General features: G+C 57.7%; 2 protein-coding genes across 3 annotated transcripts; both read right to left on the bottom strand.

Moving 5' to 3' along the window:
• Positions 1-2125: 2125 nt before the first annotated feature.
• CYP27B1 (cytochrome P450 family 27 subfamily B member 1) lies at positions 2126-8007 on the bottom strand. Of its 2 annotated transcripts, none has more exons than XM_065934745.1 (9): positions 6957-8007; positions 6181-6371; positions 5479-5681; positions 5198-5398; positions 4674-4849; positions 4291-4463; positions 4012-4090; positions 3552-3749; positions 2126-2999 (listed from the first exon to the last, which is right to left on the bottom strand). In XM_065934745.1, exons 1-9 carry the CDS (start codon positions 7146-7148, stop codon positions 2886-2888), a joined length of 1527 nt encoding a protein of 508 aa, XP_065790817.1. In that variant the 5' UTR covers positions 7149-8007; the 3' UTR covers positions 2126-2885. The 2 variants fall into 2 exon arrangements, with proteins under 2 accessions (XP_065790817.1, XP_065790815.1); XM_065934743.1 differs by lacking the exon at positions 2126-2999 and adding an exon at positions 3008-3428.
• A 138-nt stretch (positions 8008-8145) lies between these two features.
• METTL1 (methyltransferase 1, tRNA methylguanosine) lies at positions 8146-11869 on the bottom strand. The gene is made up of 6 exons (XM_065934748.1): positions 11629-11869; positions 10492-10655; positions 9403-9587; positions 9197-9310; positions 8938-9039; positions 8146-8773 (listed from the first exon to the last, which is right to left on the bottom strand). Exons 1-6 carry the CDS (start codon positions 11739-11741, stop codon positions 8618-8620), a joined length of 834 nt encoding a protein of 277 aa, XP_065790820.1. The 5' UTR covers positions 11742-11869; the 3' UTR covers positions 8146-8617.
• Positions 11870-12117: the final 248 nt, after the last annotated feature.

The raw sequence follows: 12117 nt of genomic DNA, 5'->3' as shown, positions 1-12117 counted from the left end.
CAGGGTCATGGTCTGATCCTGGTGTGCCCCAGCTGGTTGATACTAAGTGGAAGATCTTGTGCTTGGAGGCAGGCGCGTAGAGGGCTGAGAAAAGGTTTGGGAAGGACTGAATAAGATGCCAGTGCGATGCCTGGTCCCTTTCTCTTGCGGCCTTGGAGCTGTGTGTTATATGAAGGATGGTGTCTTACGTGAACTATTCATCAGCAATTAAAATAATTCCTTCATAACATTGCTTAAGTCAGATCCAGAGACCTCTCCTATTATCGGTCCTCCTCTCGGGGAAGGCCCTGCTTTGCCTTCTCCTTGGGGGTGTTTTGGGGATGCTTCTCTGTTAAAGGTCACATATCCTCGCCTGGGAAATGGTCCTCCCCAGCCCCTCTCCACGAGGGGTCTCGGCCGCTGTCCATGGTGCTGCCGCCTGGACTCGCCTGGGAGAATCGGAGTCAAAGCTGTGCTTGGGTGTGAGCAGCCTGGAAGTGTTGAAGTGTAGCACTTCCAACCTCAGGGGATTAAAGTGGAGGGAAGACTGAGGCTGAGCCCTATACCCCGCCCCCCTTTTCCAGTGGGAAATAGTTTCCCCAGAGAGAGAACCTTCCACATTCTCCACCTGGGGACACAGAAGGATCAGACTTCACTGATGTGCCTTTACAGACTAGCTGATGAGAACCGGAAGGGAAACAGCAAAACTAAGTGACTCCAAGTTCTTATCCAAGTGGAGTTTAGGTAGGTGTGACCCAGGTGGGCTTTCCTGTGCTCGGCCTGAGCTTTCCCCCTGATGGCCCCACATAAAGGCTTAGATGCAACCAAGAACATAGGCACTTAGCGTACAAGCACACGGTCCATTTCCATGCTGGGCCCTAAAACAGGGCTAAGTGAGACAGCATTTCCCCCTCCCCTTCAGGACCATTGGAGGTACAGGTATGGAGGTTGGGACCGGCAATCTATATCTTCCTCTCTCCTTTTTCCCCCTTTAAAGGATTGTTGTCCAGGAAAGGGCCATGAGGTCTGCTGCCCTTCTCAAGTGAGCAGGCCTACTTTCCCATGAGGAGCATGAATGTGAAAAATCTTGACCACTGATTCCAGGGGAAAGGGTCAGAGAGGAAGTGGGGAGTTACTCTCCCTCTAAGCTCAGAACTGCCCCAAATCAGGTCACTTAGGTTCAAGTTGAGCTAGTGGTAGTGAGTAGGGTAGGAGACTGAGAAGGCAGCTGAGGGGGCAGCGAAAGCACCAAACCTTGGCCTTTGCACAGGCTTGGGGGTATACCCCACCTCTCCGCAGATCTTACATAAATAGATAGCCCCCAGAAGGCTAGCGGCTGACGGAGTTTCTGTGGAAGGGAGCCATGTCTAGGGCAGGGGCTGAGGTGGTGAGAGGAGGAGGAAGTGTGAAGTGAAATCTCTCTCCATCTGCTAATTGGAGTGGAGGGGAGCAGGAAGAAGGGGGACAAGTCCGGACTCGGGGAGGGAGGCGCTGCAGGGCAGGTGCTGAGAGGTTCATCTGTATGGAAAATGAGTTAATCTACATACATCACCAGGAGAGAACTGAGTCCAGCCTCTGGGGGGCCAGAGAGTGCTGACTCAGGGGAACAGGGACGCCTGCTGCCCACTCCTCTCCTGCTTTGGTGCCCTCGGGCTTCAGCCACCCCCACACTTGGCCTTACTCCTCTCTGACCTCACCTCTCTGTAACCTTATCTTTCTCTGAAGGAAATTACCTTGGAGCAACGTCTGAAGAGGGCAGTGGCCGAGCTAAGGTGTCCTTTTAGTCCTGGCCGTCCAGGTTCCAGAAGCACTCTTCTACCAAACAGTCAACCGTCTCTGGCCCTCTCTGCAAGTCCCTCCCCACCCCTTTTAACAGCCTAGCCCTTGAAGCTACTTTTCAACACCACCCTTCCTTAATCTCTTACAGGGAGCCAGACTTGGCTGTTCCCACCACAGGTAGAAATGTGTCTGGCTTTGTGATGCAAACCGTTCTCCAGGAGTCTAGACCTCCCATTGTTGTGGGGGTGGGGGTGGGGTGGGTGGTCACTTCCGGGACCTGAGAAACCCACGTAGGGAATCTGGGTCAGGGTCTTACCTCCAGGTCTTTGTAGGAAGTGAGGGAAATAAGTCAGTCAAAAGTCAAGGATAGAACATTCAAAACAATTTTTTTATTTAAAAAACAGTATTTAAAAAACTTCAACATGTAAAAGGAAGACTTAGGTCCAAAGACATCTCTGCCTGGGATCTAAGTGGTGGAGCAAGCAAACTTAATAGTGACCAGAAAGCCAAGGAGAGTTTGTTTTTAAATCATAACCCAGGTGAGGATAGACTCACCTTCCTAGGGGCAGGATGAGGAAGAAGCAGAGCCCGGGAAGCTGCTTGTCCCTTCTGCCACCTCATCCAGATAGAATCTGAGAGTCCACGTGGTGTCACCCAGCCAGGGACAGGCCCCGGCAAGGTGTATGAGGACAGAATAAGGCCTCATTCTTCCTCTCAAAGAGCTCACAGGCAACGAGAGAGGATCAGCCGGGGGCAGACCAGATAGACACTTAGCTCAGGCCGTGGTGAGTGCTTAGCCGGCAGCATCAGTAAACACTTCGAGGCCCCAAAGGCCAGGGGTCGAATTCTTCCTCAGGCCACCCAGCAAGATGAGTTAACACTGAAGCTGGCCCTTGAAGGATGCATGTGACTAGAAGGGCTAAGCAGGCTAATGGGTCATGGTTTTCTCAAGGCTTGCTGGGTCAGGCCAGGTGCATGCTTCCTACCTTGATCAGGGCTGCTTCAAGCACTTCGCTATGGTCTCTCTAACCAGACAGACTGCAGAGAAATATACATCTCTTGGTCTCATGCCTAATAAACCCTTATGATGAGAGACACGGTGATGATGACAGCCTGTTTCCACCAGACTATCTGTCCACAAACTGTAGGTTGATGCTTCTCTCAGGTACCAGGACAGTCCGGGTCATTGGTCTGACGGGGGCAGAACCTGGCTCAGGTTGCACCTCAAAGTGGATCAAGATCTGGAAAGGGAGGAAGAAGGCTATCACTATGGAGGGATCTACAATGGTGGGCTTGGTTGGTAACGGGCATTATTAGTGTTAGAATGGTCAGTGTTGGAATGGCACCTGTGGCTACTAGGGGATGTCTTAGTCAATGAGGGTAAGAGATTATGGTGGGGAAAAAGATGGTCCAAAAACCCTCACTCAACCTCAGGGTCTATGATGGGACTGACATATTTCAGAGGATTAGGTCTCCCAAGTCTTATATGTTTCCATATGCCTATCAGGAGGGCTTCCCAGCTGGCTCAGTGGTAAAGAATCCACTTGGCAAATAGGAGGTGTGGGTTCAGTCCCTGGGTCAGGAAGATCCCCTGGAGGAGGAAATGGCACCCCACTCCAGGATTCTTGCCTGAGGAATCCCATGGACAGAGGAACCTGGTAGGCTACAGCCTACAGGGTTGCGAAGAGAGATGCCTGAGTGACTGAACAGCAACAAAAAAATGACTATCAGAAGGAGAAATATGGCTTTAGAGCCCTCTGCTCTGGGGACAGTAGAAGATCTAGATCACTCACCTGGGCCAAGGCCATTTGCAGCTCAAGCTCTGCCAGGCGTCTCCCCATGCAGCTGCGCTTGCCAAAGCCAAAGGGGAGAGATGCAAACGGGTGGGGAGCTGGACCTTCCCCTAGCCAGCGAGCTGGACGAAAAGAATTTGGTTCCGGGAACTGGGCCGGGTCCCTTGAAGTGGCGTAGTGACACAGAGTGACCAGCGTCTGGTGAGGGAGGAAAACAAACTTGCCAATTTGGGCCCGAGCATGCCAGGAGGGAGGGCGAGAACAGGACCTGTGGACTGGGAGGAAGGCAGGTTCTGGTGGACTGTGATTCGGCCATTTTCTGGAGCTACTTTTCTCTACTGCCCATTATATCCCAGAGAGGCCAGGGAGAGGTCTGAAGGGCTTATGGAGAGTATCTGAGAACCGGAACAGTCCTAAGGTAGGGATGGCTTAGCAGGAGGGGCCTGTAGGCTCTACTCACATTTTTGGGGATGATATATTCACCCACACAGATGTCTTTGTCTGGGACACGGGAATTCCCAGGTACCACAGGGTACAGTCTGGATGGCAGAGCACAAAGGGGAGACAGCAGGGTGAAGCAGGGGCTGTAGCCTTCCTCTCCTGCCACCCACCTTCCAACCCACTCTTGGCCAGGGGGAGAGTACCGTTGTCCCGCACCCTCTCTCCCAGCGCCCACCCGCTGTGTGCTTCCCCAGCCCCCCCCAGCATCTCCTCTAGCTCTCCTCTCCTGCCCCCTCACCTCAGCACTTCCTTGACCACGGCCTTCAGCAGGGGCAGCTGGGACAGAGCAGTGGCCGAGGGTTGGGTACTGGAGCCGGGGCCCAAGGCAGCTGAGATCTCAGCATGGAGTGCTGTCTGGATTTCGGGGTGCCGGGAGAGTTCATACAGAGCCCAGGAGAGCGTGTTGGACACCTGTGGGGACAGGGGGAAGCGTGAGAGGTGTCGAGAGTGGGGACCCGGCATAGGGGGCAGGATATGAGGCAGCCTGGACCGCAGGAGGTGCTAAGCCAAGCTGGCCTAGAGGACCACAGTGGGTTACCGGCGGCAGGGCGATAGCCCCGAGATGGAGGAGGGTAAGCTGTGGAAGTGGGGCTGGCTCCCAGCACAGAGGGAGAACCTCACCGTGTCCACCCCAGCGAGGAGCAGCTCGGTCACATTGCCCAGGATGGACGCGGCGGGCAGCTCTTTCCGGAGCAAGAAGTAGGTCAGGTGTGCCCCAGGTCCCGCGTGCTCCTCAGACTTCCCAGGCTGGCTTCTCAGGGCCACCTCGGCCTCTCGCTGCTCCACGTGCTGCTGGGCTGCGCGGACGGGGACAGGGTGTCCCTCACCGCCTGGGAACAGCTTCATGTTCCCGCAGCCCCGCGCATTTCCGTGCCTTGCCGAGCGTGAACCCGCTAAGCCGCTTCAGTCATGTCCCTGAGTGTCTGCGACCCCGTGGACTGCAGCCCGCCAGCTCCTCTGCGCATAGGGCTTCTCCAGGCAAGGATACTGGAGTGGGCTGCCATGCCCTCTTCCAGGGGATCTTCCCGACCCAGGAATCGAACCCGCATCTCTTATGTCTCCGGCACTGGCAGACGGATTCTTTACCACTAGCGCCACCTGGAAAGCCCAGCGCACCCGGGACGCCCAACCTGTCCGGGCCTTACCGAATGCAAACATCTGGTCCCAGTCTCGGCAGAGGCGGTCCCAGGGTCCGGGCACGACGCGGCGCAGCCAGCTGGGCATCGCCATGGTCAACAGCGTGGACACGAACACGGAGCCGACCGCGCGGATGAAGGCCTCTGTGTCCGGGGGCACCTCCGCCTCCAGGCAGCCGAGGCGGGAGCCCAGCAGCACCGCCGCGATGCCTGGCCGGGAGGGGGCGCTGTCAGGGCGCCCCGAGACCCGGCCCAGGGGCCTCCTACGCGCGCTCCCGTCCTGGGCTCACCTTCCAGTCCGAACTTGTAAAACTCTCCCGCCACGTCTCGAACCAGGGCGGGCGGCCCGGCGCCCAGTCCCCGCTGGCGCCGCAGTCTCCGCACAAGGTCACGGACCACGCCGTGTAGGGTCCCGGCATAGCGGGCGGCCGCTTGAGGCCGGAGGAGCAGCGGGGCCAGGAGGCTGCGAAGCCTCTGCCATTCTTCCCCTTCCCTGCGCGGGGTGCGGAGAGGGGGCGCGTCAGGGCAGACGGCGGCGGGGGAGGCGGCCCGACGGGGCCGGTGGCGCTGGAGATGGAGCGTGTCGGGCCGGGGTGGCCAGGAGAGGGATAGCGTCCTCGCCCTCGGGGGTACAGAAGCCTGACCCTGCCTGCACCCGCTTTCCATCCCCACTCCTCGTTACTCATTTCCTGCCCCGGAGGGGCCTGGGTTCCTGGGTAAGCTGAGTCACAGAACCTTCCTTTGCATCTAGATCCTGGTGCCTCGGCCCCTTCCGCGAGTCCGCAAGATTCCGGCTTCAAAAGATAAGGTGAACAGGCACGAGAGCCGGGCTCCACCTGAGCTTGAGCGAAACGGACTGGGGTGGGAACCTCGGTTTGCCAGAAGGTTGGGGAGAACGACCAACTTCCTCCACCTCCCCAGACTGTCTCCAGACCCGGCCGCAAGGGAGGAAGGCAGCTGGACGTCGGGGGCTTTGGGGCCAGAGGACTCACGCGGTCAGCAGTCCGCAAGCCCGCTGGCGGCGGCGACGGTGCTCCGCCCAGGGTGAGAAGCTGCAGCGTTCGGGCCGGGGGCCCTCCTGTCGGAGCAGCTGCTCGACGAGCGTAGGGGCCGCCAGGTACACGGTGCGCACCGTCCCGAAGCTGGCCAACCACACCGGCCCGAAGCGCGCGGCGCCTCGCACCTGGGAGAGCGCGAGCAGCGGACCTGGAGACCCGGGCCGGGGGCTCCCGGCTGGGCCTGCGCCAAACTCCAAGGGCGCTGTTTCGGGTTTGAAAGGGGGAGCTTTTGCTCCCAAGCGGTGTATGGCTCTGATGCTGCAAACCCCTCTCCCTCACTCCCCATCCTAGGAAGTCTGGGTGTGATGGGCAAAACGGAGGAGCTGGGCGCAAAGCTGACACTCAGCACCGCTCTTTGGCCACCTGGGCGGAGAAATCCCTAAAGGCTCCTCCTGTGGACTGTTCACCTTAGGACGAGCCCCCGCGGAAGGTATAGGAGCGTACTAGCTTTAAGAGTCCCGCCTCCCGCGCACTTGTTCTGGATCTACGAGCCTCCAGACGCCTGCATCGCGAGAAGGCGCGTTTGGAGCGCACTCCTCCGCGGGGTGTCCAGGGGACTCCGCGTGCTGCGAGCCACCGCCCCCAGGACTTCGTCTTTTCCGTAACTCCTGGCCTCCGTTCCCGCCCGCCCTCCTTGCGCCGTTCTGCACTAGGGTTTGTGAAAGCCAACTTCCCCAGCTTTCAGTCGTGGGAACGGCGCCCCGTTCTACCTGCAGCTCGTGTAGCCGTGACAGCCCCCCTTTGCAGAAAAGCTCCGCGAGGAAGCCGGGCGTGGAGGGGCCTGGGAGGTCCGCCAAAACCCGGGGCGCCGAGTCGGAGCCTCTGGAGCCCAGCGAGGCACCCAGCTCAGGACAGCGGACGCGATGGAACACTCTTGATGCGAATTTGAGGGTCTGGGTCATGGTCTGGCTCGGGAACCCACCAAAACTCGCTCCTCCAGAGCATCTTGCCCGGCTCCTACTTAACTCTTGGGCGCGGTAGTGGCGACGCCCCCTGCAAGCTCCTCAGCCAATCCCCTCTCCTGGGTGCTGGGGATTAGCACCCAGGAACAGTAGGCGGGGCCGGAGCGGCCAAGGCGGCGCCCTTGGGTCTCACGTTACCAGGACTCTCTAGGGAGGCGAGGCTTGCCTCAGTTTCTCCTGGGCTGGTGCCCTAGTCCATCAGTCCATCTCTTTCTCAGAAAGTCTATTTGGTGAGGTTTAGTTGACCAAGATACAGACTCGGTCCCCAGTATTCCCACCACTTCCCCAGGGAGCTGGGCCCCCCACCTCCCCCCGGAGGCCCTCCTCGGGAATTCCCGACCTCCAGCTCCTCCAGGAGGAAGAGCCGGAAGAGAAGCTGCAGCTGGAGCTCTCCTCAGATTCTTGCCCCGTTGGGCTGCACCTTTTCTGTGCCCGGGAATTTTTCTGCAGTGCCACATGGCTCCCCCTGCCCCGTCCCCAATGGGACAGAAGGCAGGTGGGTTCATGGGTTAGCCCTGTCCTACCAGCCATGGGAATATGGGACTTGAGGAGCAGAAATGAAGAAACTTATTGCAAACTAGAAGAGTTGAGAGATTTTTCTGGGCTTCTGGACAGAGCAAGGGTTAAGCAAGAGTTCTGACTCTCCAGCTGACTCAGTCTCCTGTGTGTGTGTGTGTGGGGGGGGGGGGGTTGTTTCTAGTCAGCAGCCCCTTTCCACTTTTAGCCTCAGAATCCTCCCCAGTTCAGCTCTCTGCTCCTTACTCCCGCCCTCCACAAGCAGGTTCAGTGCTAGTCAGCCAGCTCTGAAATCAAAGCAAAGGTCAACATGAGGAGGGAGGGGGTCTCCACCACCACACCCTCCCAGGATCTCCAGAGACAGCAAGAACAAAGCGAACAGGAATTCCCCGGGTCAAGTCTTAGGCCGGGAGAGGATGGGAGTGATCCACACTCTAGTCTTTCTTCAAAAACAGCAGCATGTGTATGCGCACACATATACATGTTAGCCTCAGAACCGTAAAGCAGACGTGAGCGGGCAGGTGATTTGAGTCTAGCAGGCAGTTTAGATGGACCGTGGAGAACTGCATTCCTCGCTCCAGCTGAGAAGGAGAGCGCCTAGGAGAAGGGAGCGCTAAGGAAGAGCAAGCCCCACTCCTTTCCAAGGATCCCTTCTGGTCCAAGGTCTTCTGACCTTCCCAGTCAGCTGCTTTGGCTTTCTGCTGCCCCTGGAAGCCCACGATGGTGAGAGGGGTCTGGGGCAGTCCCGAACCCCAGGGTCCTGCCCCGGGCAGCTCTTCAACTTGAGAGACTGCCGCCTGCTCTCTGCGTAGCAGGCTGAGCTGGGAAGGTCCAAGGGTCTGATCTCCTTTCCAGTCCTCCAAATACGGGGCTCCACTAAGACAAAGGCAAAGTCAGTGACCAGGAGGGGTAGGAGTGGGAGTCACTGCCTGGAGGGAGGGATCCTGTATTCTTCGGAAGATGGCTGGGAAGTTCTTTCCTCCATTGCGTAGAACTTTCTTTCCCTCCTCGGTCGAGGTGCCCAGATGTCCCACAATGGGGTCTTCACTCTGGGAGAAGGAAGGGTCCAGTAAGTCCTTGCCCATCTTTCAGATTGCCCTGGTCCCTAGTCATCCCATCCTCTGGGCATTAAGCTGGATTCAAAGCAGACAGGATAACTCTGGCAAGGATCTTCCCGTAACTCTCCGCGGTTTCTCTTGGGCTCCCTACTTACCAGCTCCTCCAGAGGCACGCGCTCGAACAAGGGGTGCTCTTCAAAGTGGGTGCACATCCACTCATGCAGCTCCGGCACGTCGGTGATGGTGTACACGAGTCCCTGCGCAGGCAAAGTCACTCTGCAGGGGGCGCTGCGAGCGGCCGGGCAGCAGGGGGACGGGGATGGTGGAGTCCCCAGCGAACCCCCCACTGAATTCTCGGTTGGAAAGCCCCTTATTAGACCCCTTACCCTGTCCTCCCTCCTGCTCTCGACTCACCCCAACTCTCAGCACGTAGGCATATTCTGCCAGCAGTGTGGGGCTGATGATTCGCCACTTGTGCTTCGTCCGCTTGAAATGTGGGTCAGGGAAGAGGAAGAACATCTTTGCCAGCTGTGAGACCGTCGAGCACCGACAGGGTGGTGAGAGCCTGGCCTCCACACCCCACCTGCTTACCAGCCTAAACCCCGGGGGCCCCGCCCCACCTGGCCCTTGCGGAAGAAGTTAGGAAGGTGCTTCATGGCATTGCTGCGGAGACAGGCGATGTTCTGGAAACCACCTCCAGGAGCGGCTCGCAGGGCCCGGATCCGGTCTTGTACATAGTCTGAGACTTTCACCCGGATCTCCAGACCCAGAATCAGCGTGTCTGGGAACAGCGGTGACAGTTCCACTGGACACAGAAACAGAATCAACCTCACCCTTACAGGATGTACAGAGGGGTCAACATGGGAAAGGAAGCCTCAATCAGCAATTACCCAAATCAGGGACGGAAAGTGTGGCCACAGAGCTGCCTGTATGGATAGCTCTGTGCTGGAGAGGCTGAGGGACACCCCCAAATTGTCAGCAGAACCGGAAGTGGGAAGGCCTGGCAATACATGTGTCTGTGCACATGCTTTAACGTCTGCACAGTGTTCCCACACATTGTCTTACTTAATTCTCATGACATTATGCGGTAAACTGCACAGATGATAAAACTGAGGGTAGGAAATGGCTGAAGCCACAGAGCTGGAACTTGGAACCATGGTTTCCCGCCACCACGTACTACGCTCTTCCTCTCCGTCGTGCTGCTATTTCCATGGAAGAGCTCTACATAGAGAAGTGGGACTAGCATGCATGCTGGGACAACACAGGCGATAAAAGAGAAATCTGAAAATAGGATCTTGGAGAAGGAATGAGTTCTGGTGAGCAAGGGGGAAGGGAGAGGGGGGTGGAATCCCCGAGAAAGACAGTTCAGGATCATTGGCCACAGCTACTAATCTCTGACGCTTGTGCTGACCAGCTCACTGACCCGGCACCTGGCAGGTGAAACAGCTCATGTAGGGACCAGAGCCAGGAGCGGGGCCAGACCAAGACAACTCAAGTTCTAAGAGGCTTTGAGGCAGCCCCCTCCCTTCTCCCGGGCGAAGGCCACAGACCCAGAGTAGAGGGAAGGTGGAGGTTCTTCACAACGATGTCACAGCAAGCAGTGTCTGGTCCGAAGGGGAAAGGCCAACTATGGCCCCCAGCAAACCTGCTGAGGTGGCAGAACCTAGGCACTGCCTCTCCTTGCCCCAGAGAGAGGGCCAGAGTGTTACCTAACAGGCCGCCATAGCCACAGCCTATGTCTGCAAACTCCACTTGGGCCTGAGCTCTCTTTTCTTTCTCATCCTTTGGGTCGTCATGGCTCTGATTTTGAGGTGGTGGAGCGAAGAACTCTGGGTATAGTTCAGACCAGTCCATGTCCTCTGGTTTCACAGGGCTAGTGGAGAGAAGGCGTGAGAAATGTGGTTACGCCATTGTGGAAGTGGTACTATGTGTGTGGGTGGATGGGTGAGGGTGGGAGATGCATGAGAGGAGGGTTTCTCAAAAATTCTGTAAGAGTGGGCCCTTTGGCCTCTAGGGAGCACAATGGAAACCACCCTTAACCCCCAGGATGAATCATCGGCCTATCATGGGGCCCATGACTGTGATCCGCCTATCTCCCTTTCCAGGGTTGATGTGACTGACTGAGCATCTCTCCTTTCTGGGGTTCAAGTTCCCCTTGTCCCAGAGACTGGCTGCCTAAGGCACTGGGACTTGTCTTTGCTGAAGTTCTCTGCGGGAAGAGGATGGAGTAAGGTGTGGGTGGGGTTGTGTGGAAGTTCCTCTTTTTTTTCAAAACTGATTTTAATGGAGTATACTTCATTTACAATGTCGTGTGAGTGTATGCTATACAGCAAATTGACTCAGTTACACATATACATATAACCACTCTTTTTTAGAATCTTTTCCCATCTAGGTCATTACAGATGGTTGAGTAGAGTTCCCTGTGCTATCCAGGAGGTCCTTACTAGTCATCTACTTTAGTAGTGCGTACATGTGGATCCCAGGCTCCCAATTGATCCCTCCCTCCAAGTTTGCCTTTTGCTAAATTTCACAGATTAAACTGAAAGATGGAAACGACATTCTTCCTCCATCACTCTAATCTCAGTAACAATTTCTCTCCTCCCCGCCTAGCAATCCTACCCAGACGTCGGCCAGGACACCACGCCCCCTCCAGCCCGCAAACCCCGCCCCCCGCCGGATCTTACCTCGCCCCTCCCGCCCCACCACACTCACAGCTGACGTCACCCAGCGAGCCTCGCTGGAGTCCCCTAAACCCTCCCGGCCGTTCCAGTGCGATCGGTTTTCCGGGCTAATCCGAGAATTCTGCCCTCCTCTCGCCCCCTGCTCGCCCTGCCTCGCTCACTCACTAGCGCAGCGTATGATCCGCCATGGGGTTGGAGTGAGCCCGCTGCCGATAGTAGCGCTTCTGAGGCTGTGGGGCCTCGGCCCCCGCCGCGTCCCCAGCCTCGGTTCCCGCCATGATCTCCAGCGCGAGTTTCTCTGCGGAACCCACGTGGAGAGCTAGGCTCTGGGCGCGCGAGAATGACGCGGCCAGGCACGTAAGCTCAGGGCCCTCCCCTTAAAGCCCCAGCAGGGAATTCGGCCGGGCCGGGCCGGGCGGCCCGCAGCGGGGCCGCGCGGGAGGTACCTCCGCGCCGCCGGCCTTCAGCGGGGCTGGCAAGGCCAGGCTGGCGCCCCGCCTCTGCCGTCAGCCCGCTTCTGTCTGGCCCGGGTTACTAGCCCCGTTGCAGGCCCCTGTGCGCCCCGCAGGTGAGAGGGGCCCAGGGACCCCGCTTTCCTAGTTGACTTAATCCTCGTTCCTCTGCCCTCCTCCCGGGCTCCGAACAGTGCCCTGG

The sequence above is a fragment of the Muntiacus reevesi genome, chromosome 4 (assembly GCF_963930625.1).
Source record: "Muntiacus reevesi chromosome 4, mMunRee1.1, whole genome shotgun sequence".
NCBI lineage: Eukaryota > Metazoa > Chordata > Mammalia > Artiodactyla > Cervidae > Muntiacus > Muntiacus reevesi.
Note: the sequence above shows the minus strand (reverse complement) of the source record. Positions and strands in the feature narration are given on the sequence as shown.